At 34.7% G+C, this 26,693-nt stretch overlaps 1 protein-coding gene and 1 long non-coding RNA gene across 2 annotated transcripts; both read left to right on the forward strand.

Annotated features, from left to right (window-relative positions):
- Nucleotides 1-5,814: 5,814 nt before the first annotated feature.
- On the forward strand, nucleotides 5,815-6,766 carry LOC132252649 (uncharacterized). The gene is made up of 3 exons (XR_009465455.1): nucleotides 5,815-5,883; nucleotides 6,487-6,557; nucleotides 6,639-6,766. It is a non-coding gene; the product is annotated as an uncharacterized LOC132252649 (long non-coding RNA).
- Nucleotides 6,767-6,960: 194 nt separating this feature from the next.
- On the forward strand, nucleotides 6,961-25,688 carry LOC104879149 (uncharacterized). The gene is made up of 7 exons (XM_059736587.1): nucleotides 6,961-7,020; nucleotides 7,381-7,590; nucleotides 7,948-8,048; nucleotides 8,226-8,283; nucleotides 8,942-9,066; nucleotides 9,146-9,225; nucleotides 25,426-25,688. Exons 2-7 carry the CDS (start codon nucleotides 7,381-7,383, stop codon nucleotides 25,686-25,688), a joined length of 837 nt encoding a protein of 278 aa, XP_059592570.1. The 5' UTR covers nucleotides 6,961-7,020.
- The last annotated feature ends 1,005 nt before the right edge of the window (nucleotides 25,689-26,693 follow it).

Here is a 26,693-nt window from a genome sequence, read left to right on the forward strand (position 1 = left end):
TGGATAGGAAACACATCCAAAAATTCACATACGAGAATAAGTAGGAGGCATTACAAATAAAACCTCATGCGGGGATAAATTGCTTAAAACTGATGTGGGTTAATAATTGATAATGTAAACCACAATAGAAAAAGCTTCATACTAGAATAACCATGGAGCATGAAATTGAAAAAGCAAAGTGAGTCCCATTTCTGTGCTATGTCAATGTTTCCTTTCAACCAAGCCATTTTGTTGAGTTGTATAAGGACAAGGGATTCATAGCCCAACCACATTCAATGAGATAACGTTTAAAATTGCCTTATATTAGTTCCTTTGCTCCACATCGAAAAAACTTTATTAACGCTGAAAATATATTGGAATACATATTAGATCAATAAAGCTCCAAATTACAATGACTTGAGGACCATTGGCTAGATGCGCTTTCCATATTTAAGAAATTATACCACTAGCAAATTTCACAAAAGACCTATCCATGAGTGTTTCTTTGGTATAATCTCATTTACATATCTAGACATGTTATTTTTAATTAAAAAGAATTCCTATTTGCTAATAAATCTTGTTTGAATTCTATCATAGAGGAAGAGAAACTATTAATAGCATTCCCTAATCATGATGAGTAAAGGTTTAATGTGAAGCAGTCAAAGGAGAGTGACATAATAATGAACAATGCAAATGCCAATTCTCAAAGTTGTCATCCATAAAATGCAATTTGTTTAACTGGAAATGATGAAGCTCAAATCGATCAAACTGATCAAACTCAAATTGATGACCTAATGTACTTATGTCAAGAAAATGAAGAAATATAAACATACAAGGTTGGTAATTCCAATGATATTTCTAACAATTTATTGTTGATCCATTGATCTCTCCTCATGTACAAAATAGATCGTATTAATTCCCAAACACAAGTCACACTGCTCAAACCTTTGTGCCACAGATTGCATGAGGGATTATGTGCACACCCTATGTGTACTTGACAACACTTGCATAGACCCTCTACACATCTTATTCATCCTTTATGAACACCTTGGAAAGGTACAGATAGGTGAAATTTTCTCATTTAAATATATGCACCCTAGATCTCTTTTTCTTCCATTCCTATTCTCTATACTTAAGAGATTTTGAAAGCTTTCTTCCATCCAGTTCTTTGAATCTGGATCAAGGCAATCTTCTTACCATAAGCTGATTTGTAGTATGAGATTACTGATTCAATGTGATGGTTGCTTCTCTAAAAACTCAATCTAAACTTTCCTGAACATTAATGTGCATATGTGTCTGCATTGGGGATGGATGTTTTTCATTTCGTTTTCAATTTTACATGATTGTGAATGAAGGATTATGAATAGAACTGGGTTTCATGAGAAACCTGAATATTTGGGACATTTTAATGGACTAGGGACTTTTGAATTCAACTTGGATTCTAAATGCATCAGACACTTTGAAGAAGAGCCAATCAAGTTTTAAATTGATTTTAGAGGCAACAGTGATTGTTTAAAAGATTTTAGAAGGGCATTGTTGCTGTGTACAGCTGCTCTATCCCGGCACTCTATGATGCCCTGTTCCATTGAATTTTGACTATGAAAAACTTGAATCTTGAATTGTATTTTCCTTTGATTGTGAGAAAAATTGTGAGGACCAAGAATGGAAATAAGCCCCTACTGCATGCATCAAAAGAGGAGAAAGGTTAGAAGCCTTTCTAAAGGAGTGGACGTACAGTCTCAAGGTCCAAAGGACCAAAGTTAGCTGCAGGTTCATGAGCAGCAAGTTTCAACTCAAGCTCATGTCACCACTCAGCAGCAGTTAGCTGTAGTTCAACAAACTCAGACTTAGCAAGAGGATCAGGCTCAAGTGCTGCAACTGGTTCAAGTACAAATTGAAAGAGACATTCCCAAGGATATATAACTGTCGAAGGGGGAGTATTTAAGAGGAGAAGACCTATAAAACTTTGCAGTTGGCTGAGATGGAACAAGTTTATGCCTGCTATTGAGGTTCTAATGATGCACAATCTCAACTATATGATTGGAAACTTGCCCAAGTTCTATTATTCCAGATTGGTCAGACTAGATTATCAAAATCTGGAAATGGAAAACTATGAACTACCCACTGGATTAATAAAGTTTTAAGACTGATGGGATCTAGTGTCTAGAGTTGAAGTGGTAGCACTTAGCAAGCTATCTGGAAAACACAACTTCTTCATGTCTTAAAGCTCTCTGAAGTAAATTCTTGTGGAGTGTTCTTGTTGGAAGGACCAAAAAAGCTACACCAATGAAGTGGGCACTTGCCCATATGAGATTAGTTGGCCATGTTGTTTATCACATCTGCCCAACTGGGCAATGACTAGGAGAGGAGGCATTTGGGGTTTGAAGTGCTCTATTCCATGCTCAAGGAAGAATATGTAGGCCTTCAAGCCCTCAGCAAAGACAATTTCCTCCAAGCTATGATGCTAATAACTATGCTCAAGAAGGAATATGCAGACCTTCAAGCTCTCATCAAAGACAATTTCCTCCAAGCTATGATGCTAATAACTCAGAAGGTTAGAGAGTGCATAGAAGACCACAAACTAAAGATGCCAAGATTCCTTATTTCACTTCCATCTTCTTAGAACCATCTATATTTGAGGATGAGGAAAAATTTCAATACGTTTTAAGAATTTTGACTAAAAGACTGAGATAAGGATATGAACAAGATGAAGATTGAACTTAAAAAGATTGAAGCAGAATTGAGGGAGCAAGGTTTATTAGCCATTGCTGGAGTAGAGCCTATTATTCAAGATCCTTTGACCCAATCACCACGAGCATAAGGTGTATTAGGTATAGCTCACAGCCATTTATGCCAGTTGAGAGGAATACATCAGCCCAGCTTATAGTTCAGAGCCAGACCAAGAAGCCTCAAGTGTGCTTCTTGTGTTTCCAGCCGAAAGTTTAAATGTACTAACAACAGGAGAGGGCCTCGTACCCCTAGTTGATGAGGAGGTAGACTCTAGACATTACAGCATGAGGCAGGTAGAAATGGACCTCTCCCCAGCTTATCACAGTGGATGGAGACTTGGCAAAGATATATAGTGAATCATAACCTTCCTGAAGAAAATCAGGAACAGTACAATCTTGACGTTGCTGCACCATATGAGGGCCATATATACGTTCCTATAGTCAACTGAGGCCATGGATGAGCTGCAAAAGACAGGGCATAAAAAAGGAGAGCTAAAACTGTTTTTTTCAAGGTTGATTAACCAATTACTGATTAGATGGTACCATCCAATTTATGACATAGATGAAGAGTATTGTTCTATGGAAGACGAGGGTCACATAACAACTAGATGTGAAGCCTACTGCAAGGAGCTGTAGGATAGAAGGGATGATGACATCAACAAATAGATAGCCACCATGGAGTTCCCATTCACCGCCACTTCCAGATCGCACCGCCAGATCGCTAGTCTCTTTCATGCAGCTCAACTCATCTTTTTCGATTCAAGCAAGGGCTATGATAAGACACCAAAGCAAAAAGGTGAAACAAATTTTGTATTCAGCAAGATCATTACCACAAGTTTTGAATCATTGCCAAAATTTCCATTGATCACTGCCAGCAAGATCACTATGAAAACTTGCCAAAAAATTTCCAATCATTCTTAACAATTTCCATTGATCACTACCAAAACTTGTGAGAAATTTTCCTGTGATCACTGTCAAAATTTCTCTTTTTGATTGACCAATCTTCCAGACTGTTCAATCCCTGCAAACTATGACATTCCTTCCCATATAGTCTTCCTTATACAGCCAATTGAAGTTGACTAACTCCAATGTCTATGTTTTGATGCATTTGTATATGTTATCATGACTGAAATAAATTAAAATTAATCCTTCTTAGTCTATTCCCTTACTCATGACTGTTCTAATATTTTTGTGCAAATTTGTTGGGTATTAATTGAAATCTTTTGAGAGCTTTCTAATTACTAGCTATTGCACACACACATTTCATAACTTGTGTAAAAGGAATAAACAAATTACAGGAAAGATAATTTTATGTTAATAAAGAAACTTAAGAGAACTCTATTCTTACAAATTGAAATAATGAAAGCAATTAGGTTGGTAAAAGTGCTTCCATTTTGTCTTGTATATCAATATAAATTGTCAATTAACTTAAATTTACAAATTAATAAAAGGTAAAATGAAAATATTAAATAAATGCATAAAGAGAAAGAAAAAAAAAAAAAGATAAACCCTTGTGGTTTTTTTGGTGCTTGGAATAATTTGGTCTTCTCCATATTACTATATCTATCGAATCAATAGTTTTATGCAAGGAACTATTGAACTTAATCACTTGTTGCCATTACTCTTCAATTTTCTATTGAAATCTATCCAATACCCCTAATTGGGGGTCTTTTAACCCTTCTCTCACAATGTCACTTTGTTGTTGGTCATCCAAGAATATTTGGCCTTACAAAGTGGTCCTTGTTGATTCATTACATGTGGGTCCTTCTTCCACTAATTATTTCCATTCTAGCTACTTGACGACTTGGTCTATGTTAATTAAAAATAACAAGATGAAAGTATGATAAAAGACAAAACAAGATAAAATTTCATTATAGCCTTATAATATAAAGTAAGCGTAGATAATAAACAAAAAATGAAGATAGATTTCATAGAAAGGGATTACAAACTTTACAGTTTATTTATTTTATAATAAAAAATGAGCATCTTTAAGAAGACGTTGGAGATGAACTAGCTAGCATTGATACGAAGATAACCTATTAGTAACATACACATCTTAAATTTGCTACAAGACAATAAAAATCTAACCAACTTAGTCCCAAAATACTATTTGAGGAAAAATCCAATAAATTCTTAACCTTTTGTAATGATTTAACTTTTTTGAATTTGAATTTGAATTTGAATTGTTTGCAAATATAGTATAAATGGGAACTAATTCCAAAAAGAAAAAAGAAAAAAAAAAACTAAATGAAAATATGAAGAAATTCCTTTAGTGTATTTGATAAAATAAATTAATAAATAGTTAAGAATTGTGTATAAAACCCAATTCATGTTTTTAAGAGAAAATTGTTTCTTGCTAGACACATTAAAAGTGGAATTCAATTCCAAGAAAGAGCCATTCATGAGGTTGGTGAATTAATAATTTATAATTATTTTTTAAAATATTTTGAATTAAAAATATGTATGAGTTATTTATTATACTTTATGTTTGAAAAAAAAAATCGGTACGTTGATAATTAAATTGTCTTTATTTAATAATATTGATAGTAAATAAGAAGCAACTCTAATGAGAAAAAACTATCATTCCAATATATGTATATATACACCATAATTAAATTATTGTGATTTAATAGGAAAAACATAAATCTCAAAACTTAATATTATTAAAAGCTTAATTGCTTAATTAAGTAGCTAGGAAGAAAATAATTTGAAATTTTAAAAATGTTATTGTGATTCAATTCATTAAATGTTGTCTTATCTAGAAGATAAATCTGTAGTTAAACATGGAAATGTTCTAGAAAGTGGACACTCTTTTTAGGTATTTGCAATCATGTGTACAATCTAGCACATATGTTCAATGAACAAATAAGGCAATACATTTTGCAATCCTTTACTGTCTTACTTTATATGTATTCACTTTATATGTATTCTGGGTGAAAGGTGATTCAACATTGATAGGAGAAGCCCTTATAAGAGTATGTTTGGAGATATTTGATCTTCATTGGGAGCCGACTTTCATTCAACAAGAGGTTAATTTTTAGCGGCCTTCCTTTCATTTGAAGCTCTTTTCTTAGTTTCCAGCCCACTTCTTTTCTCTTACAATCTCTAGTACAGGATTTGAAGGAATTTTAGTTGGAGTTGTGGAACTCTCTCACTTGGGATATATAAAACAACCGTATGATCTCTATTCCTTTTTTTTGTTTTCATTATTTTTTCACCAGAATGAATTGATATGGTCTAAGAAAGATAAAGCTCATCTTGTAGATAGCTTTCTCCTTGCCATTTTCTTTCGTGGGATGATTGGTAATCTATAACTTTGGATCTTTCAAGCCTGATCTGAAGATGGGTAAACTGTTTTCTTGATTGAAAGGCTTTTGAGATAGATGGTTCATTGATGATGATTTTGGAGTATAAGATTTTGTTGTAATAAGAGTTTGTTTGGGGGGGATTTTTGGAGGGTTAAGAGTTTCCTAATGTTTAGAGACACTTTACTGACAAGAATTAGGCATTTAATTTGCAAAGTTTTTGAAAAATCACTATCAAAATTGTACCATACCAAAGATTGAATGTAAAGAGGATGAAGACAATATGAAATACACAAGGTGGCTGCAAAAGGAATTATAATTAGTGGTTTATTCATTTATTTTGTCATTCCTATATGACATACATTGGATTTAGAACACATAGAAGGATTCCAACATTGAAACTTCATCTAACACTAGTCCATAGAGTCCAAGTTCATCTATCATTCGCTAATGATTTCTTTGGGGTTTTATAGAAACTATGTCTACTAAACAAGGTAATGCAAGCAAGAGATTTCTTGGAGAAGAAATGGCACGAGATGCCGAGGTAATTGATATTTTGATTTTTTCATGCTTCCTTCAATAGATTATGAGTGTTTTTAATTTAAATTAGGCTGGTTTTTAACAGGAGGAAGGCGGAACAAGGACATCAAAAGAGTCATCATTAACTTCATCTGATGGAATCAGCTACCCACAGCAGAATCCATTCAACTCCGATATGGACAATGTTCCTCGAGCAACAGGCTTGTCCATGATTCGAAGGTGAATATCTTGATTTCATTCTTCTACTTGATTTAATGACAATCCAATGAGCTAGTAATACCTATAAAAGTAGTAGTAAGTATTAGTAGTATTAGTAAAGCATGTTCTTCTATAATTCTTTCTCATAGCTTAATTATTCCTCGTAGTTGATTACAAAGCTTATTTTTTATTGATTTTGTAGTAAACCACACGAGATATCATCTTTGCGTTCAGCTCCAGCATTTGGGACACCTCAATCCATCTTTCCAGTATGGTTTGCTCAACTGACTCTTAGCTAGAGGGCATCTGAGAGATTTTAGGAGGGGTTAGGAGTGCTTCCTATTGTTTGAATTTGTTTTCTTTACATTTTAAAAATTCACTTTTAAAAACTTAAAAGAGTCAGTTGAGATCATTCTTGAACTAGCATTTAATAGAAGCTTCTTCCATATGAAAGTATTTATGATAGAAGCACTACCAACAAAGACCCTAGACACTAAAAGCATGTACAAGAATTAGTCTCAAATGTGTCCTTAATCAGTTTCCATACATCATAACTTCAATATATTCTATGATACACATGAGAAAGGACAATTTGATCATAAAAAACTTGGCATTACCTACCATGTCAGATGGAATTGTTACCCCAAACCGGAGTGTTTCAGCCAGTTCACCATGGGCAACACATGAATTCCAGTCTCGCTAATCAGCTTAGCACAACTCCTCAACAGAATGTCATGGTTCCTACTATCAAACCTACGGTCATGGTTAATCCTTATGAAGCAGGCGCGAACAACTACATGCCCCAAAAGTTTTGCTTCCAACCTCCTTCAAGGCCCCAAGTAAGCCAAATTAAATCCGTCCTTCATTGTTCAATTGAATTTGTCCATGAGTTACATATTAAGTTTACATTCTCGGTGTGATTGGTATGCAGAAATATGAATGGAATAGGAATGAGAGGTGAAGTGAATTACAAAATCAAACGAAAGAAAAGAATCAAAATTCTTGCAAATGTTGGTTATGGTTTTAATGAGAATAAATTTTTTGTCTCTATTTTCATTTATAATCCTATTCCAAACTCAGTAATGAAAGGGAAATGATATATCTTTCTCATTCTCTTTCCCCATTTCAATGTTCCAAGTACACCCAGCTATCAATTGTAGCCGAATTTGTCCTCATTTTTTTCTTCATTTGTTTAGGTGCCAGTTGAAACTTTCCCACCAGCTTTCATATCACAGTTGGTTGACAAGCAACACCATTACCAGCAGATGACTAACAATTCAAGCTTCAATTCATATGGGTGAGGGTTCACTTTTCACAGATGTGTTTATTAATTATCAAATTTAAAAATGAAACATCATATCTTTAATTATGCTTTTATTCGATGGTTGAAATTTAGTAATATACCAACCAGTATTTCTTCCAGTCGTTTGACTACAAACAATTTGAAATGTGTTGCTTTAATTCACATTTCCAGGCCTCAACAAGCTGAAGCATATCATAATTTTCTAATCCCAACCATGCCAAACCCTCAGGTATGAAATTCTTTTACTATTCTACTTTGAAAATAATTTCTTACTTTCTTGATAAATGTCTTAAATCAAGTTCCTTAACATTAGTCTTAGTAAAAGAGAAAATGAATGAGATCCCCATGTCGAACAAACTCATTGAAAAGAGTTGTCCATCAATCTATTTTAGATACTAATTTCATTTGGCAAACATGGTGTCTGGAATTAGAGATTCGAGTGTAACAGAAAAGAACTAGACTGTATGCAAATATCCTGAAATCTCTTGTTTTGGTATGTCATATAAAATATTGACATCATGAGACTGTAACTTATGAAACATGCACAACTAAACTATTTGGTATCGGCTTGCTCGAACTTTCGACCTAACTTAAGGTTGCTTTCAAAAATAATCTCAACATCAAGTTCTACAACTCCTTGGTCACTGTTCCCAACCCTAGTGGTTCCATGATAATAACTTAATTTTTACCCTTTCCATATCCTTTGCCCCTCAAGATCTCATTTTCTTTGTATATGAAATCTTGTATAAACCTCGAGGTCCCTTGATAAAGATCCAATGAAAAATAGAGTCAAAAAAGCAAAGCACTTTTATTCTATGTGTGTAATAATATGTCAGTTCTTGTCCTTCAAATATTATCTCATTAAGAAGTCTGGTTAAGTGATGTAGATGCAAGCAGTTTCCGAATATCAGTCTCCAAGATCATCCACTCCTCATCAGCCATTCAACTGGTTTACTCAAGGCCTTGGAAACGAAAGTCAGGAATCCCCCCATACTAGTACTCATGCCCCGAGGTATGTTCTGTCTTGGTTCAATCAAAACAATTCATAAGAAGTTAAAAACATGAAAAAACAAATCTTCAAATGATATCAGGTGCACGAATTTAGTCTACGATCCAGCGTTTGAGGAAATGGGTTTGCCAATAGATCCTCATTTGCGCTTGTTTTTATCAAGTATGAATCAAAATAAGGGTAAATTTCTTTTCCATAGCCTTGCTGGTGTGGTCATTAATGGAGAACTGATCATATTCTATCTTTGATTTTTACTGTGGCAGCGGCTGGTAGGAAAACAAACCCACACAACTGATCAGCAATTGTGATCTATGATCAATCTTTGTTTCTATTTTTTTTTTTTCCTAATTTTTTTGTTGTTCTTGGATCAAATAAAGTTTGGAAGTTTTTATGATTGGGTTAACTTGGAACATATGTTGTAAGTCGATTTTGATATTTTTAAAATTTATTTTGGTCATCAATTTTTATATTAGCATTAGAAATTTGATACTCAATTCATTGTTAAGTATATAATGGAAGCAAAAGTGTGTATAGAAGGTCAATTTAATGCCTAAATAGATATTAAATTTAATCATCTTTTTTTTACTCAATCCAATCACTACTAATTCGATTGTATGACTTGTTGGGAAGTTAAAAGGGAGAGATCAAGAGTATTCACCTACCAAGATTAAAATATTCCTCTATAATAAAAACCACCACTCAATAATAATAACAATCTAACAAATATGGAAAAACCCCTCCAAACGGAGGCAAAAAAACCATGGAGAAAATTTCTTCCACTTGAATAAAATGGGAATACAAATAATCAAGTCTTCACTAGTTTCTTCACCTTTAAAGCTTATAAAAATATATATCAATGCTCGAGGTGGAAATCCATCACCCTAGAAAACAATGAACAGAAAGAGATCGGAAAAAAATCATACCACAAGGACTTCCCCAAAAGATTGATAAAAGAACCTATAACTTCACCCTTGAGCCCTAGAACAATGCCCAAAAAACAACCTTAATTTTCTTTCCTTTTCTCAATGACTTATTTCTCCAACATACCAAAATCCTAATGCTATTTATATTTGGGCTTAGGTAATACCCAAATATAAAATAGTCTAATACATAGGCTCATGGGCTAGACAAACTTAGCCTAACAATCTCCTCACCCAACGCATGAGGGAGAAATGCCAATCTATAACCTTATCACATGGAGTTCACCTATTGTGCCAATGCACAACTTTTTTTTTTGAGGCATTTTTGTTTCTATGAATCTTCTTCAACTTAGCTACATTTTCTTCAATCATATCCCTCAACTACTTGAATACCCATTTGTCTTTCAATGATTTTCTTCCTTTAGGAAGTTGTACCAACTCATGGATTTCATTTTTCTAGAAGGAATCTGTCTCATCTTGCATAACTTTCAACTAATTACTTATCGTCATAAGACTTAGTTTCCTGAAAAAATTATGGCTTCCCCTCATCAATTACTAATATGTACTCAAAGGAGGGATATCTAGTAGAGGAACAATGCTCTTAGTAGACATCTTTTCTTGTCCATGTCTTCTCTGGAACCTTAAAGTTCAATGGATCTTATTGAGATCTATTTATCAAATAGCAGACAATATTTAGGAACATGCATAAAAGTTTTACACCCAAAGACCCTCAAGTGGGAATAAGAAACATCTTTTCTTGTCCATGTCTTCTCTAGAACCTTAAAGTTCGATGGACCTTATTGAGATCTATTTATCAAATAGCAGACAATCTTTAGGAACATGCATAAATTTTTTACACCCAAAGACCCTCAAGTGGGAATAAGAAACATATTTTCTTGCCCATCTCTTCTCTGGAACCTTAAAGTTTAATGGATCTGATTGAGATCTATTTATCAAATAACAGACAATCTTTAGGAACATGCATAAAATTTTTATACCCAAAGACCCTCAAGTGGGAATAAGAAACATCTTTTCTTGTCCATGTCTTCTCTGGAACCTTAAAGTTCAATGGACCTGATTGAGATCTATTTATCAAATAGTAGGCAATCCAAGCAATTTCACTCCAAAACACCTTAGACAATTTTGCAATCTTTAGCATTCACCTAACCCTCTCAATGATGTTGTGATTCATCATTTCAGCCACACCATTATGAGTGTTAGGGACTATTTTCTCATGCTTTATACCATTCTTAGTGCAGTAAGTTTCAAACTCCCTTAAGGTGTACTCACCTTCATTATCAAACGCGAGACACTTTAATTTCTTTCCAATCTCTCTCTCAACCATGGCATAAAACTATAGAAAATACTAAAAGACTTGCCCAGCTAGTGTATGTCCTGTTGATTGGTGTTCAATCAACTGGTGTACCTTGATTTCGGTCCTCAAACGGGAGTAATCAACAAAATTTATAAACCTATTTCACCATGTACTAGGATAGCCTCAGCTAGCATAGCATAGTGGCTCTAGGATCGTTCACTGGGATGGGTTTTCATATTACAACTGATATTAATTCAAAGTTGAATTGGTGCTTTTTCATTTCAAGGTTAGCTTTAAAATAAAACATAAAGATGTTTGAAAAGGTTGGTTTTAAAGTGAAACCGATAAAGTAATGGAAATTACTAACAAAGAAAAGTGTTTCTTGGAGTTTTTGGATCACTGGGCTCAGGTTCCTATTACAATAAGAGAGTTCTGGTCACTTGAATCTTTTCCTCGCATTAGGGATTTAGCATATAGTTATTTCCCGAACCGGTGTGGTACAGATGCTTCCCTTTTATGGAGTCAAACACTAATTCCCTGTCATTGAATCATTTTGCAATGGTTCATACCTCTCACCTAGTATTGGTCATTCAAAGTGATCCTTAACCTTGGATTACCCGTCAAAAGCTCGTAAGAGATAACTAATAGATGTCTCCTTAGAGTCCAAAAGCTTACCAAGTGTTGGTTATTCTAGAAAATCCTACCTTTAAACCACCTCCCAAAGGCTCGCAAGAGATAAACTGGTGTATCTCAATGGACGGAGACCACTTGCCTTACCAAGTGTTGGCCCAGGTGATTTTAAGGCGTTTTAAGTTAACTAAAAATATAGAAACCATTAACGAGTTACACTTTCTCTTCATTAAAAGCTGAAACAACAAAACTTCCAATTTTTGCATTCGACACCTTACCCAGCTTCCTTAACTCCAAGAGACAAAAAGCCTAGCCACTCATTCTTTGAGGAAACATCCTCAGAGCTTGTTTGGCTAGTGAGAAAAATACAATCAAAATGAGTAGGTAAGGCAAAGCAAAGCTCTGTGTATTACTTTCTTCAAAACTATACAAAAATTGGTCTTTGAGAAAAAACTCACAAGATCTTCTTTAAAAGAAAATTACAATAGATTATATAGAAAGGTTATTCACCCTTCCTTCTTACTTCCTAATTAAGGAATCCTATGATTGGTGGATTACAATGAAAAAATAGGGATTTAAACAACAAATATCTGAAGAAAAAAATATAAAAGAGTCGATTGCAAATATCTGGGAGCACATAGGTGGATTTTGCAGCTTGCAACATGACCTGCGAAAATTTCGCAAGCTGAGAGTGTCCATTTCGCAAGAAAAGGTTGATTTCGCAACTTGCATTTTGTGATTTCGTGGCTTGCGAAATTGTCTTTTAGCTTGGTGCGATTGTCTTCCAATGGCCATAACTTCTTCATTTCAACTTTGATTTATGCACCATTTGAAGCGTTGGACTCCTGACTTCCCAAGCTTCGAAACAACATATAGTATGCATAAAATAGACTCTAGGAAGTGTTCGAAATGTGTCCTACAATTGCTATCCTCTTGGATTTCTTCATGTTAGATTCCTCTCTCTGTTTTTCCTCCTTGCATTCTTGATTTGGCTTTGGCAAAGGATTACGAAGCTCCAAAGCTTGGATTCTTCTTGTAAATGAGTTTCCATTTGCTTTGCCATGAATTATATAGAGCTCTCCCTCATCTTAGATTGCTTTGGTGATAAAAAAGTTATCGAAAACACCAAAACTTAACACAATTTGATTAGAAATGATTGCAAGGGTCCTTAACATGCCAATTGAGTTAAAAGGTAATAACTACTACTCAAAAGTGTTTAAAAGTGTTAATTACAAGCTATAAAATAGCACTTTTTGAGTAGTAATCAATAAACAATGCACCATTCAGAACAAAGTTACTAATAGTACCAACAAAAGTTTCCCAATTATTTAGCAGTGAACAAAGCAACAAGGATGTTTGCATCTTAGGAAATTTGAGCATACGTTCAACCTCCAAACCAAAGGGAAACATGAAATTTTCATAGACAACCATCAGTTAATTATATGTTAAATTCCATTGACTAGTGATAATATTGTTACCTCAAAGTTAAGGCTTTGTCCAAAGGAAAGCCACAAGGCTTAAACCTCAACAGTCTTTTAAACTATCCATGTAAGCAACAATTTCCTCACTAAAAGAAAATCATATCCTTGAAAACAATGATTTGAATTTCCTAGAAATGAAATTCTAGGAAATTCCATTGGTGAAAATAAATAAAATGAAATATTTTTTCTAAAAAAAAAATTAGCAACCTAATATCATAACACTTGAAATATGGTTTTTTTACTCACAATAATTCATATTTGTATCCTTAGGGCTTCAAAAGTATGTAAAAACAGAAAATAAAGCAAGAAAAATGGAAAATGATACCTTTGCTTATGACCAATGCTTAGGGATAAAGCAACCAAATAAAACTAAAAGAGAAAAAAACATGCAACAAATAAAAAAAATCAAAACATGATCTCTTGTTTAGTAGTTGACAGTGCACAAGATCAAAGGCAGTTCATAGTTTTGTATTAAGAATGTTGAAAACAAAAGCTAGGATTTGGTTTGATTATTTTTGTCAAAATGAGTTATTAAGTTGAAACCAAGGAAGTGGAAAAAGAGAAAACCTTCTTTCATTGAACAAAAAAAAAAAATTGAATTAAAATACAGAGATAAAAGCTATATAAAGAGCTCAGTAACAACTCAGTAATAGTTTAGTAACGGCTGTAACAAAATAACAAAAAAAAAAGTTACAACAAACAAATTACAATAAAATATGTACATGACCTAATACTCCCCCTCAAGATGGAGTGTGAATGTTCTTTACAACCATTTTGGATAAAAGAGGAAGCAACAAAGAAAAAGGCAAGTTTTGGTAAAAACATTAGCTAGTTGATGTTGAGAGCAAAGAGGCATTAGCTTGATAAAACCATCAGCAACTTTATCACGAACAAAATGACAATATATCTTGATATGTTTGGTCTTATCATGAAAAAGAGGGTTAAAAGTAGGATTAATGGCAATTTGATTATCACAAAACAAAAGTGCAGGAGATGAAATAGGAACTTGAAAGTCCTTTAACAATTGGTGTAGCTAGACCAATTCACTAGTAGTATAAGCTAAAGCTCTATATTCAGCCTCTACAAAGGATCAAGAAACTGTTGTTTGCTTCTTAACTTTCCAAGAGACCAAAGAATCACCAATAAAGATGCAAAAACCAATGACAGATTTTATGCTATCTAAACAAGAGCTCTAATCAGCATGTGCAAAAGCTTTCAATTAGAGAAAATATGAAAAAAAGGAAAAAAAAAACCTTGACCAAGAGTGGACTTAAGATAGCGCATAAGATAATGAACAACTTGCAAGTAAGGTATCCTAGGTTGAGCCAAAAACTGACTAAGTTTATGGAGAACAAAAGTAATATCAGGCTAAAACCTTCGGTATTGTAAAACATCTCAAAGAACAGCACCATCATGAGCATTGAGCTTAACCTTAGGATCCATAGGAACAAATGTAAGCTTACAAGCAAGATGCCCAGTATATTCAAGTAGTTGAAGTGTGTAATGCCTTTGAGATAATACAATACCTGTGGCAGATTGAGCAATTTCAAGCCTAAGAAAATACTTAAGACATCCCAAATCCTTGAGTTTAAACTGAGTATGAAGAAAAGTTTTCGAAGACTGGATCACTTGAGTGTTTGAACTAGTGATGATGATATCATCCATATAGACCAATAAAACAACAAAGGAAGATCCAAATCCTTTGGTAAACAAAGAATAATCAGACTTGGATTGGACAAAGCCATATATGGGAGAACGGCATGAGAAAATTTGGAGTACCATTGTCTGGAGGCTTGCTTGAGACCATAGATCGATTTATGAAGCTTACAAACCAATCTTTTCCTTTGTTTAATAGTCTCCATTTGCTTACCATAACTAAGAGGAAGATCCATATAAACTTCTTCAAATAAATCACCATTAAAAAAGGCATTGTTCACATCAAGTTGAACCAAATGCCATTTTTTATTTGTGGCAAGAGCCAACAAGACTTTAATAGTAAACAGCTTTGCTACAGGAGAGAAAGTCTCAAAGAAATCCAAGTATTCTGTTAAGCATAGCCCTTAGCAACTAAATGGGCTTTATGTCTTTCAATAGAGCCATCAGATTTATACTTAACTTTTTAAATCCACTTACAACCAATAGAATGCTTTCCTTTAGGTAAAGAAACAACTGACTAGGTTCTATTGAGTTCCATAGCATCTAATTCAACCTTCATGGCAACCCTCCAGTGTGAAAATTTAATAGCCTAGTGATAAAACCGAGGTTCAAATTGAGAAGAAACATTTAGAACAAAGTTAAACATTTAGAACAAAGTTCTTGTGAGAAGCTGATAAAGAACCATAAGACAAGTATTTTGATAAAGGATATGAAATAGAACAAGAGGGCAAATCCTTATGGGATAGCAAGTTGCAGTGAAAATCCCTAATATAGAAAAGAGATTTAGAGACCCTTGTGTTAGCCCAAGGGTTCTCCTAATCGTGTTTTGATGATAACAAACCATGGTTAAGTTACTAATTGGTTTGAATTATAAAAAACTTCAGGTGTTAATTTGGAAATTCATCAAATGACCTAATGAATGCAAGATCAAGACTTTTGAAAGAACTTTTAATCATAGAAAACATATGTAAGATGAATGCATGAGTGCACTTAGGATTTTTCATATCATTTCAGGCATCTTTGAAAACTCGATTTATGCTTTAAAGTTATATTTTCATCAAAATCTGAGTTCTATCAAATGAACCTTAGGTAAAACATTTCAAAATTGGCATATTATTTTACCTAAAGACCTTGCCTAAATGCTAGAAGCAAAAAGAACATAAAAATATAGGTTTTAGGGCCAAAAATGGTGAACCGATTGAGGCATTGGCCAACAGACTCAACCGACTAGGGTACCAGTCGACCGATTACTCTTTCTTAGTCAAGGTCCAATCGAGAGATGCAAAAAACACTCTCTCTCTTCCAATAGTTTTTCTTTCCCGGTCAAGAGATTTACCTTCCTAATCGAGGGTAATGGTCACCTATCAAGCATTTAATGCTCCAATGGCTAGTGAACCGGTCAACCCCTATCTCGACCAATCAAGGTTGCTTTTTGGTTTTTTGGCTCCTAAGGTTAGAAACCTATAAAGTGATAGTTCCACTTCATTTATGAGAAATAGAACACTTGTATTTATTTGTTCACCTACTTGTCATTCCCATAAAAGCTCTCATTCTTTTCTTGGTGCATTAAATCTCCATTTGCATATTCTTTAGTGCACCTTCGTGATTCATCCTAGCCTTAAGTTATATTTGAGTCATTATTGAGCTAGGTTGAGAGATTCAAACCTGTCAATTGAGTGTTAAAACCTTCAAGTGAGTAGAGACTTGAAGAGATTGTGTAAGAGCCCATTGGAGTTGGAATTCAAGTGTAAAAAGTGATTAGAAGCTTGGTTGAAGCTTCAAGTATAAGTGGAACATTCACTCGGTTAAGAGCTTGAGGAGAGTGGATGTAGGGAAGAAAGTGCCGAACCACTATAAATCTGAGTTTGCTTTCTCTATCCTTATTTCTTTATATTTGTGCTTCTTGTGCTTAATTTTATTATGTTTAAAAAGATTTTTTTTTTAAACTCCAATTCACCTCTCCCTCCCCCTCTTAGTTGTTTTAATCTATTTAGATTAGCTATTTATTTTCTCAATTGGTATCAGAACTAGACCTCTTGTTTAAGACTTAATCGTCTAAGAGAAAATGACTAATCCATCAAGTTCATCTCACATTGAAAGTTTTGCAACCAATATACCTCCATTTTTTGCGGGAACCGATTATCCCTATTGGAAAACTAAAATGACTTGATTTTTACAATCAACTGATTTAGATGTATGAGATGTTATTGATGGCCCAACTTTTCGTTCAAAACTAGTTGATGGAGTCATGGTTCCAAAACTTAAGCAAGAATGGGATGAGTGTGATAGAAGAAACTTTCAATTAAATGCTAAGGTCGTTTACACTTTGCAATGCTTTATGGATAGAAATGAATATAATAGAATATGTCAATGTAAATCAGCTAAAGAAATTTGGAGATTACTTGAAATAACTCATGAAGGAACAAATCAAGTTAAAGAGTCAAAAATCACTTTACTTGTTCATAGTTATGAATTTTTTTTTCTATGAAAGCTAATGAAACTATTGTTGAGATGATCACTAGGTTCACTAACATTGTCAATGGTCTTGAAGCCTTGGGAAAAACCTACAAGTAATCGGAGAAGGTGATGAAGATCTTGAGATCACTTCTATTAAAGTAGCACATAAAGGTCACTGTAATTTAAGAAGCCAAAAACTTGACCAAGCTACCTTTGGAGGAGCTTATAGGGTCATTAATGACATATGAGATCAATTTGGCAAAGAAGCAACAAGAAGGGGAAGAACAAAAAAAAAAAAAAACATATCTCTCAAAGCTACAACTAAGGAAGAAGAAGAAGTTGAAGAAGAAAAATAAAGTGAAGAAGATAAAGACTAAGCCCTCATCACAAGAAAGTTCAGCAAATTCATGAGGGGTGAAAAGTTTAGAGGAAGAAGGTTCACTTTTATTTCTTAAAAGGAATATTCATCTCATGGTGACAAGGAGAGATGGGAAGAAAAAAGAGACTTAATGTGCTTCAAGTGCAAGAAACCAAGACACATTAAATATGATTGTCTTTTTTACAAAAGTGAAGCCAAAAAGAGAAAGAAGAAGGGAATGATGGCCACTTAGAGTGAAATTGAACATGAATCCTCTAAAGAAGAAAATGAGAGAGAAATGGCAAACATGTGATTCATGGCAATAGATGAACTTGATGAGGTAAACTCTAACCTTAATGATGAAGATATACATAATTATTTTGAAGAATTATATGAGGATTTTGAAAAAATTGGTTTGAAAAAGATTTCTCTCAAAAAGAAAGTTCAACAACTTGAAAAAGAACTTGGAGAAGTAAAAGAAAAATTTTCAAATGTTGAAGTTTCTAAAACTCATCTTGAAAAAGAAAACGAGATTTTAAGAAAGAAAAATGAATGGTTGACCTCCTCTCTTTCAATCTTTTCTTGTGGACAAAAATAATTTGAAATGATTCTAGCTAGCCAAAATGTGTTTTTGACAAACAAGGGCTATGATTTAAATCTTCAAAAAAAAATCAAAAGTATTTTAAAAACTATTTTGTAAAGGAATCCACAAGTGCAAGTCTTTCCACTACTTGCAACTTTTGTGGAAGAGGAGGACACATTAGTAGTACATGCCCTTTAAGAAATGGTTCTCAAAAGAATTCAAATGCAAAAGTTAAAAAGATTTTGATTGAAAAATCCAAGGTCACTAACCTCAAGGACCCAAAAAGATATGGGTATCTAAATCAACTTGAGTTTTATGTTGGAGGGTTCAAAGAATGATAAGTGGTTCTTGGATAGTGGATGCTCAAGACACATGACCGGAAATGAATCTAAGTTTGCTTTTCTCACAAATAAAAATGGAGGATATGTTACCTTTGGAGACAATGCAAAATGAAAGATCATTGGCCAAGGCAACATTGGTAATGGCGCATCCTCTCTCATTGAAAGTGTTCTATTAGTAGATGGTTTAAAACATAACCTTTTAATCATTAATCAACTTTGTGACAAAGGTTTTAAAGTGATTTTTGAAGCATCTCATTGCATTATCAAGGATATTCAAAATGATAAAACCATCTTCATGGGTCATAGATGTAATAATGTTTACGCTATAAGTATTTCAAAATATGATGGTCATGATAGATTTTTTTCAAGCATGCATGATCAAAGTTGGTTGTGGCATAAGATGTTAGAACATGCTAACATGGACCTTATTTCCCAACTCAACAAAGATGAACTTGTTATAGGCCTTCCCAAAATAATTTTTCAAAAAGATAAAATTTGTAAAGCTTGTCAAGTGGGAAAGCAAATCAAAAACTCTTTTAAAAACAAAAATTTCATTTCCACATCTAGGCCACTTGAGTTATTGCATATGGATTTATTTGGTCTCTCTAGAACACCAAGTCTTGGAGGAAAGTCTTATGCATATGTTATTGTGGACAACTTCTCTAGATACACATGGGTCTTGTTTTTAAGTTAAAAGAATGAAGTCTTTTATGAGTTTTCAAAGTTTTTCAATAAGGTTCAAAATGAAAAAGCTTTTGCAATTACTTGTATAAGAAGTGATCATGGGAGAGAATTTGAAAATACCGATTTTGAAGATTATTGCAATGAGCATGGAATTGACCACAATTTTTCAGCTCCTAGAACTCCTCAACAAAATGGGGTAGTTGAAAGGAAAAATAGAACCCTTCAAGAGATGGCAAGAACCATGCTAAATGAAAACAACCTACCAAAATATTTTTGGGTCGAAGCAATTAACACTTCTTGTTATGTTTTAAATAGAGTTTTATTAAGGCCCATACTTAAGAAAACTCCCTATAAGCTTTGGAAAAACAAGAAACCTAACATTAACTATTTCAAAGTCTTTGGATATAAATGTTTTATATTAAACACCAAAGACAATCTTGGAAAATTTGATGCAAAATCGGATGTTGGAATTTTTCTTGGTTACTCAACTTCAGGTAAAGCCTTTAGAGTTTTCAACAAAAGAACCATGGTTGTAAAGGGGTTCATCCATGTTATTTTTTATGAATTTAACATTTCCCTCCAAGCAAGAGAGAGTGTTGACAATGATTTAGGTTTGAAAACCTACATGAGAAGATTGCAAATTGAAGATAGAAGACAACAAGAATAAAAAGGAGAGGATCCCAAGAAAGAAGGATCACCATTGGCACTACCCCCTCCTCAACAAGTGCAAGGTGAATCAAGTCAAAACCTTCCTAAAGAATAAAAATTTATCATCAATCACCCACAAGATCAAATCATAGGTAATCCATCTAGTGGGCTAAGATTTAGATCCTCTCTTAGAAACATTTGCAATAATCTAGCTTTTATATCTCAAATTAAGCCTAAAAATATAAATGATGCTTTAGATGATGAAAATGGATAATTGTTATGCAAGAAGAGTTAAATCAATTTGAAAGAAGTGAAGTATGGAAATTAATACCAATACCTTCAAATCAAAGTGTTATTGGAACTAGATGGGTCTTTAGAAATAAAATGGATGAAAATGGCATAATTGTTGGAAACAAAGTAAGGTTGGTAGCTCAAGGTTTTAATCAAGAAGAAAGGATAGATTATGAAGTAATCTTTGCCCCCGTAGCTAGGTTAGAAGCCATTAGGATGCTACTTGCCTTTGCATGTTTTAAAGACTTTGTTTTATATCAAATGGATGTGAAAAGTGCTTTTTTAAATGGTTTTATAAATGAAGAAGTGTATGTTGAACAACCACTCGGCTTTCAAAGTTTCAACTTTTCTAACCATGTTTTTAAACTTAAAAAGACACTTTATGGTTTGAAACAAGCATCTAGAGCATGGTATGAAAGATTGAGCAAATTTCTTATGGAAAATGGTTTTAAAATGGGAAAAATTGACACAACTCTTTTCATAAAACCAAAAAAAATGATATGCTCTTAGTTCAAATATATGTTGATGATATCATTTGGTGCTACTAATGTCTCTCTTTGTGATGAATTTGCTAAATGCATGCATAGTGAGTTTGAAATGAGCATGATGGGAAAACTCAACTTCTTCCTTGGACTTCAAATCAAGCAACTAAAGGAAGGAACCTTCATCAATCAAGAAAAGTATATAAAAGATCTTCTCAAAAGGTTGAACATGGAGGAAGCCAAAACAATGAAGACTCCAATGAGCTCATCCATCAAGCTTGATAAGGAGGAGAAAAGTAAATCCATTGACTCTACTATGTATAGAGGCATGATAGGTTCTTTGCTATATTTGACTGCCAGTAGACCCGACATTATGTATAGTGTATGCTTGTGTGCTAGATTTCAATCTTGTCTTAAAGAATCTCACTTAAGTGTTGTAAAAAGAATCCTCAAATATTTGAAAGGGACAATGGACATAGGCTTACGGTATTTTAAGAGTGATAACTTTGAATTAATTGGTTTTTTGAATGCTGATTTTGTCGGTTGTAAGGTTGAAAGAAAAAACATTAGTGGCACTTGTCATTTCTTAGGACACTCACTTGTTTTATGGCATAGTAAGAAGCAAAATTCGATAATTTTGTCAACGGAGGAAGCCAAATACATAGCAACTGATTTAGGTTGTGCACAAATTCTTTGGATGAAACAAACACTTAGTGATCTTGATTTATCTTTTGAGTGTGCTCCCATTAAATGTGATAATACTAGTGCCATAAGTATATTAAAAAATCATGTGCAACACTCTAGAACTAAGCATATAGAGATTAGACATCAATTTCTTAAGAGATCATGCACAAAAGGGTGACATAACACTTGAATTTGTAAGCACTAAAGATCAACTTGTCGATATCCTTACAAAACCTTCAAGTAAAGAACAATTTGTTGATATTAGAAGACAATTAGGGGTGATTTCTTTATAATCTAATGTTATGCTTAATGAATTCTTGATGAATATACCTTCCGATTGCATAAATTTCATGTCATATGTTTCATATAGACATATACTTAGGTAATGGTCAATTTTTTACCAAAAATTAAAACTCCCTTAGCATCAAGCATCAAAAGTTGGGGATTTCAATTGAAAATGGTAGGGAGGGATCACAAAATGAAAAAGTTTTCAAAAATTGGAAAGTCAAAATCGTTGACCGTGAGGACCAGGCAGTTGACCGGCTAAAGACCAATCGACCATTTCGTCAAGGTTGGGAATTTTAAGAGGCTCTCGCGTTCCTTTTTTCTACACCATTCTCCTTCGTTCTTCAGGGTTTTTCTGGTTTAGGCTTCTAGAGACTAATTTTAGTGCGTTTTGGACCAATTGACCTGATTTTGGGAGAGTTTTGAAGACTTTGAAGGCTAGAGTTTCCGTTTTGGGTGGTCTTCTCTTCCTAAGGTGCGTCACAATCAACTCCAACACAAATCCCTCTCCATTTCCGTTCATCTGGGTTTCAGGTGTGAGACTCTACTAGTTCTTTCTCTTCATCTTACTCTATCTCCATCTTCTGTGGCTCCTAGGCGAGAGCCCGTAGCCTCTAGGGCACAGGGCAAGCGCCCAGCTGAGTCATTTTAGCTAGAGGCATGCCGAAAGGTGCAGTTTGACACTGCCTTGTATAGTACCATGGAGGACTATTAGCGGTACAAGCAGTATTTTGTTCAGAGACGAGTAGTTCCCGAGAGAAACATCAATTTTTCCCAACTTCAGCTCTTCGGATTTGAGGGATTATTCACGAGGATGGGTTGGTTGTCTATTGTTACTATTTTTAAGCCAGTTTTTTCGACATTGGTGTGAGCATTCTACTTGATGGTGAATTACAGCATAGGTGGCCAAATCACATCTACTGTTAGAGGAGTTGAGATTCGTCATGACCTAGAGAGCATATGTTGTATCTTTGATATTGCTTCGATTGTACTCAAAGTATACGAGTCCAAGATGTAGCCCACTGATTACTACTCAAAAAGTGTTATTTCATAGCTTGTAATTAACTCTTTTAAACACTTTTGAGTAGTAGTTATCACCTTTTAAACCAATTAACATATTAAGGACCCTTGCAATCAATTCTAATCAAATTGTGTTAAGTTTTGGTGTTTTGATAGCTTTTTTATCACCAAAGAAATCCGTGATTGAGGAGAGTTCATTGGAACCCGAGATTGAGTTCTGCTTCAGTCTTCCTTGCAAAAGATGTCCGGACAGGGCGTCCGGACACACCATCGGAGGGCGGCGAGACGTGTGGCATCGCACATTCCACCCGAATGTCTCACATCTAGAATTTTGCTCCGCCAACATTCCACCTGGATGTCTCACATCCGGAATTCTGCTGCCACCGACATTCCACCCGGATGTCTCACATCCGGAATTCTTCTCCGCCGACATTCCATCCGGATATTTCGCATCCGGAATTCTAACACTAGATGGGAAAAGGAGGGTGTTTCAACTTCCCCGGTCAAACATATCCGAATCTTCTAATAACGCTTACTCGGAGAGTTTCGCAACCACTTTGCACAGTGCCACGGTGTTCTCCTGAAGCTTCCCGATATGTCCGACCGACATTTTGAGATATTTTTCCGCACAATGTCGCGGTGTTCTCCTAAAGCTTCCCGATATGTGCGACCGACATTTTGAGATATTTTGCTTTAGATATTTGTTGTCTAAATCCCCAAACTCTCCTTGTAACCCACCAATTATAGGATTCCTTAGTTATTAAGTTTGGAAAAAAGGTGAATAACCCCTTATAAATAGTTTGTAATCTTCTTTAGAAAAATCATGTAGAATCTCTCAGGAGCTTGTTCTCGAAGACGACGCATCCTTTGTACAGTTTTGGAAGAAAGTAAAATACAAAGCACTTGCTTTGTTTTTCATATATATTTTTGTTTTCTCATTCTTTTTATTTCTAGCCAATCAAACTCTAAGGATTTTTCCTCAGAGGATGAGAGGCTAGGCTCTTCGTCTCTTGGAGTGAAGAAAGCTGGGTAAGTTTCCACATGCATAAATTGGAAGTTTTGTTGTTTTAGTTTTTAATGAAGAGAAAGTGTGACCCGTTAATGGTTTTTATCTTTTTAGTTAACTTAAAACGCCTTTTAATCACCTGAGCCAACACTTGGTAAGGCAAGTGATCTCCATCCATTAAGATGCACTAGTTTACCTCTTGCGAGCCTTTGAGAGGTGCTTTGAAGGTAGGATTTCTAGAATAGCCAACACTTGGTAAGCTTTTGGACTCTAAGGAGACATCCATTAGTTATCTCTTGCGAGCTTTTGAAGGGAAATCCAAGGTTAAAGATTACCTTGAATGGCAAATGCTAGGTGAGAGGCACGAGCTATTGCAAGTTGCATCAGTGAGAGGGATTTAGTGTTTGAACCCATTAATGGGAAGCATCTGTACCGCACCGGTTCGGGAAATAACTATATGTTAAATCTCCAACGCGAGGAAAAGAAACAAGTGACCGAAACTCCCTTTTTGTACAAGGAATCTGAACCCAGTGATCTGAAACTCCAAGAAACACTTTTCTTTGTAATTAAAATCAGTTACTATTTTTGGTTAGTTTAAAACCAAACCTTTTTCATTCAAATATCTTTATGTTTTCTTTTAAAGCTAACCTTGAAATGAAAAGGCACCAATTCAGCTTTGAATTAATATCAATTGTGAAGTGAAAACCCATCCCAGTGAATGATCCTAGAGCCACTATGCTATAGTAGCTTTGTCTTTGTTACCCTAGTTCATGGTGTAATAGGTTATATATTTTGTTGATTACTCCCTCAATGAAGGAGCACCAGCTAGACATGAATCAGCTGATACACCAAGTGGGCACAAATCACCCACTGTACCTGGATTTGAGTCTAGAAAGGCTATTTAGAGGATTTGTGGACTTCCAAACAGCCACGGGATGGGTAAACCCTTAACACACAGCTTGACGGTCATCAACAGAGTACTACACCTATGTTGTGCTCTATTTTTTTACCACGGGGTGGACATCAAGATAAGGTCTCTTATTATGAGGCATTCCTTATAGATTCCATTCTGATTGGAAGATGGATCCATTTGGGATATTTGATGATAATGCACATGATTGCATGTTGCGAGAGCACAACTCGTGTACTCCCCTTTATGCTTCCTTGCCAAAGTATTCAAGGATGTCGGCACTAAACTGAGTAGAGAGACAGATTTTGAGGCCCCTAGTACATATGATACATATGATGACCAGTTCATGGGGAGGATGAAATTTAAGAAGGCCTCAGATGGCTTTTGCGTGAGAAAAACAAAGAGAGCCCTAACATAGGCCTTGGGACGGGAGCAAACACATCTTGAAGTTGAGAAGGAGGCAGAGATTCGAGAGATGGAGGGTGGAGTAGACCCTCAGAGTGGCTATCAGTAGAGAGGACCCGAGCTCAACATTCCCTTACTCCAGACAAATGGTGTTCTGTTTGAGACTACTTTCTCTGAGCCTATGATGATTGAGGTGACTTTTATAGAGGATCCATCTACTCATCCATCATACACTAAGTCTTCCTGCTCTGGACCTGCACTCACCGAGCCTACCCATACTGAGATACCACCTCCTCAGGCATCTCTCGCTCCTGACCATGCTTCATGGATGGATTTATATGCTCAGATCAACTCTCTTGGCACTCGCATGGAGGAGCTTGTTGTGGTTAGTGATACACGTTTCTACTCCATGAAGAATCGTATGGATCAGTATCAGGCTGGTTTCACTTCGCAGTTTGAGTATCTCTAGCATAGGATTGAGTGTATTGAGGATCGCTTGGAGTGTCGGAATGGGGAGATGATGACCTATCTACGTTCCATGTTTCCACCTCCATCTCCTCAGCCTTGATTCATTGGCGACTCCCTTTCTTCTTTTTTGATGTTGCCAAAAATAGGAGATATTTTAGGATCTAACAGGTTAAATATGGGAGACTTACACATGCATATCTTTTTTTTTTTTTTTTTGGATCGTACATATTAGACATTGATATATTTGACTTATGATATATGATATGCCTATATATTTGATGACTTACATTGTTTCTTGTTGCAATTTCTTTCTAATATGTCTTGATCATTTTGGTTTTAAGTTCTTAAATATTGATTGTTGATCCATGATTGGTTTGAGGGGGAGATTCTTCTTCTCCTAGATAACCAAGATTTTTCATCATAAAAAAAAAAAGAGAAATTGTTAGCTCAAGGGTTCTCCTAATCATGTTTTGATGATAACAAACCATGGTTAAGTTACTAATTGGTTTAAATTATAAAGAATTTCATGTGTTAATTTGAAAATTCATCAAAGGACCTAATGGATGCAAGATAAAGACTTTTGAAAGACCTTTTAATCATAAGAAACATATGTAAGATGAATGCATAGGTGCACTTAGGATTTTCATATCATTTCATGCATCTTTGAAAACTCGGTTTATACTTTAAAGTTACATTTCCATCAAAATCCGAGTTCTATCAAATGAACCTTAGGCAAAACATTTCAAAATTGGCATATTATTACCTAAAAACCTTGCCTAAGTGCTAGAAGCAAAAAGTCCAGAAAAATATAGGTTTTCGGGCCAAAAATGGTGAACCGCTTGAGGCATGGGCCAACAAGCTCAACCGGCTAGGGTACCGGTCGACCATTTACTCTTTCTTAATCAAGGTCCAGTCAAGAGATGCAAAACACTCTCTCTCTTCCAGTAGTTTTTCTTTCTAGGTCAAGAGATTTATCATCCCAGTCGAGGGCAATAGTCACCTGTCA

The sequence above is a fragment of the Vitis vinifera genome, chromosome 4, assembly GCF_030704535.1.
Source record: "Vitis vinifera cultivar Pinot Noir 40024 chromosome 4, ASM3070453v1".
NCBI lineage: Eukaryota > Viridiplantae > Streptophyta > Magnoliopsida > Vitales > Vitaceae > Vitis > Vitis vinifera.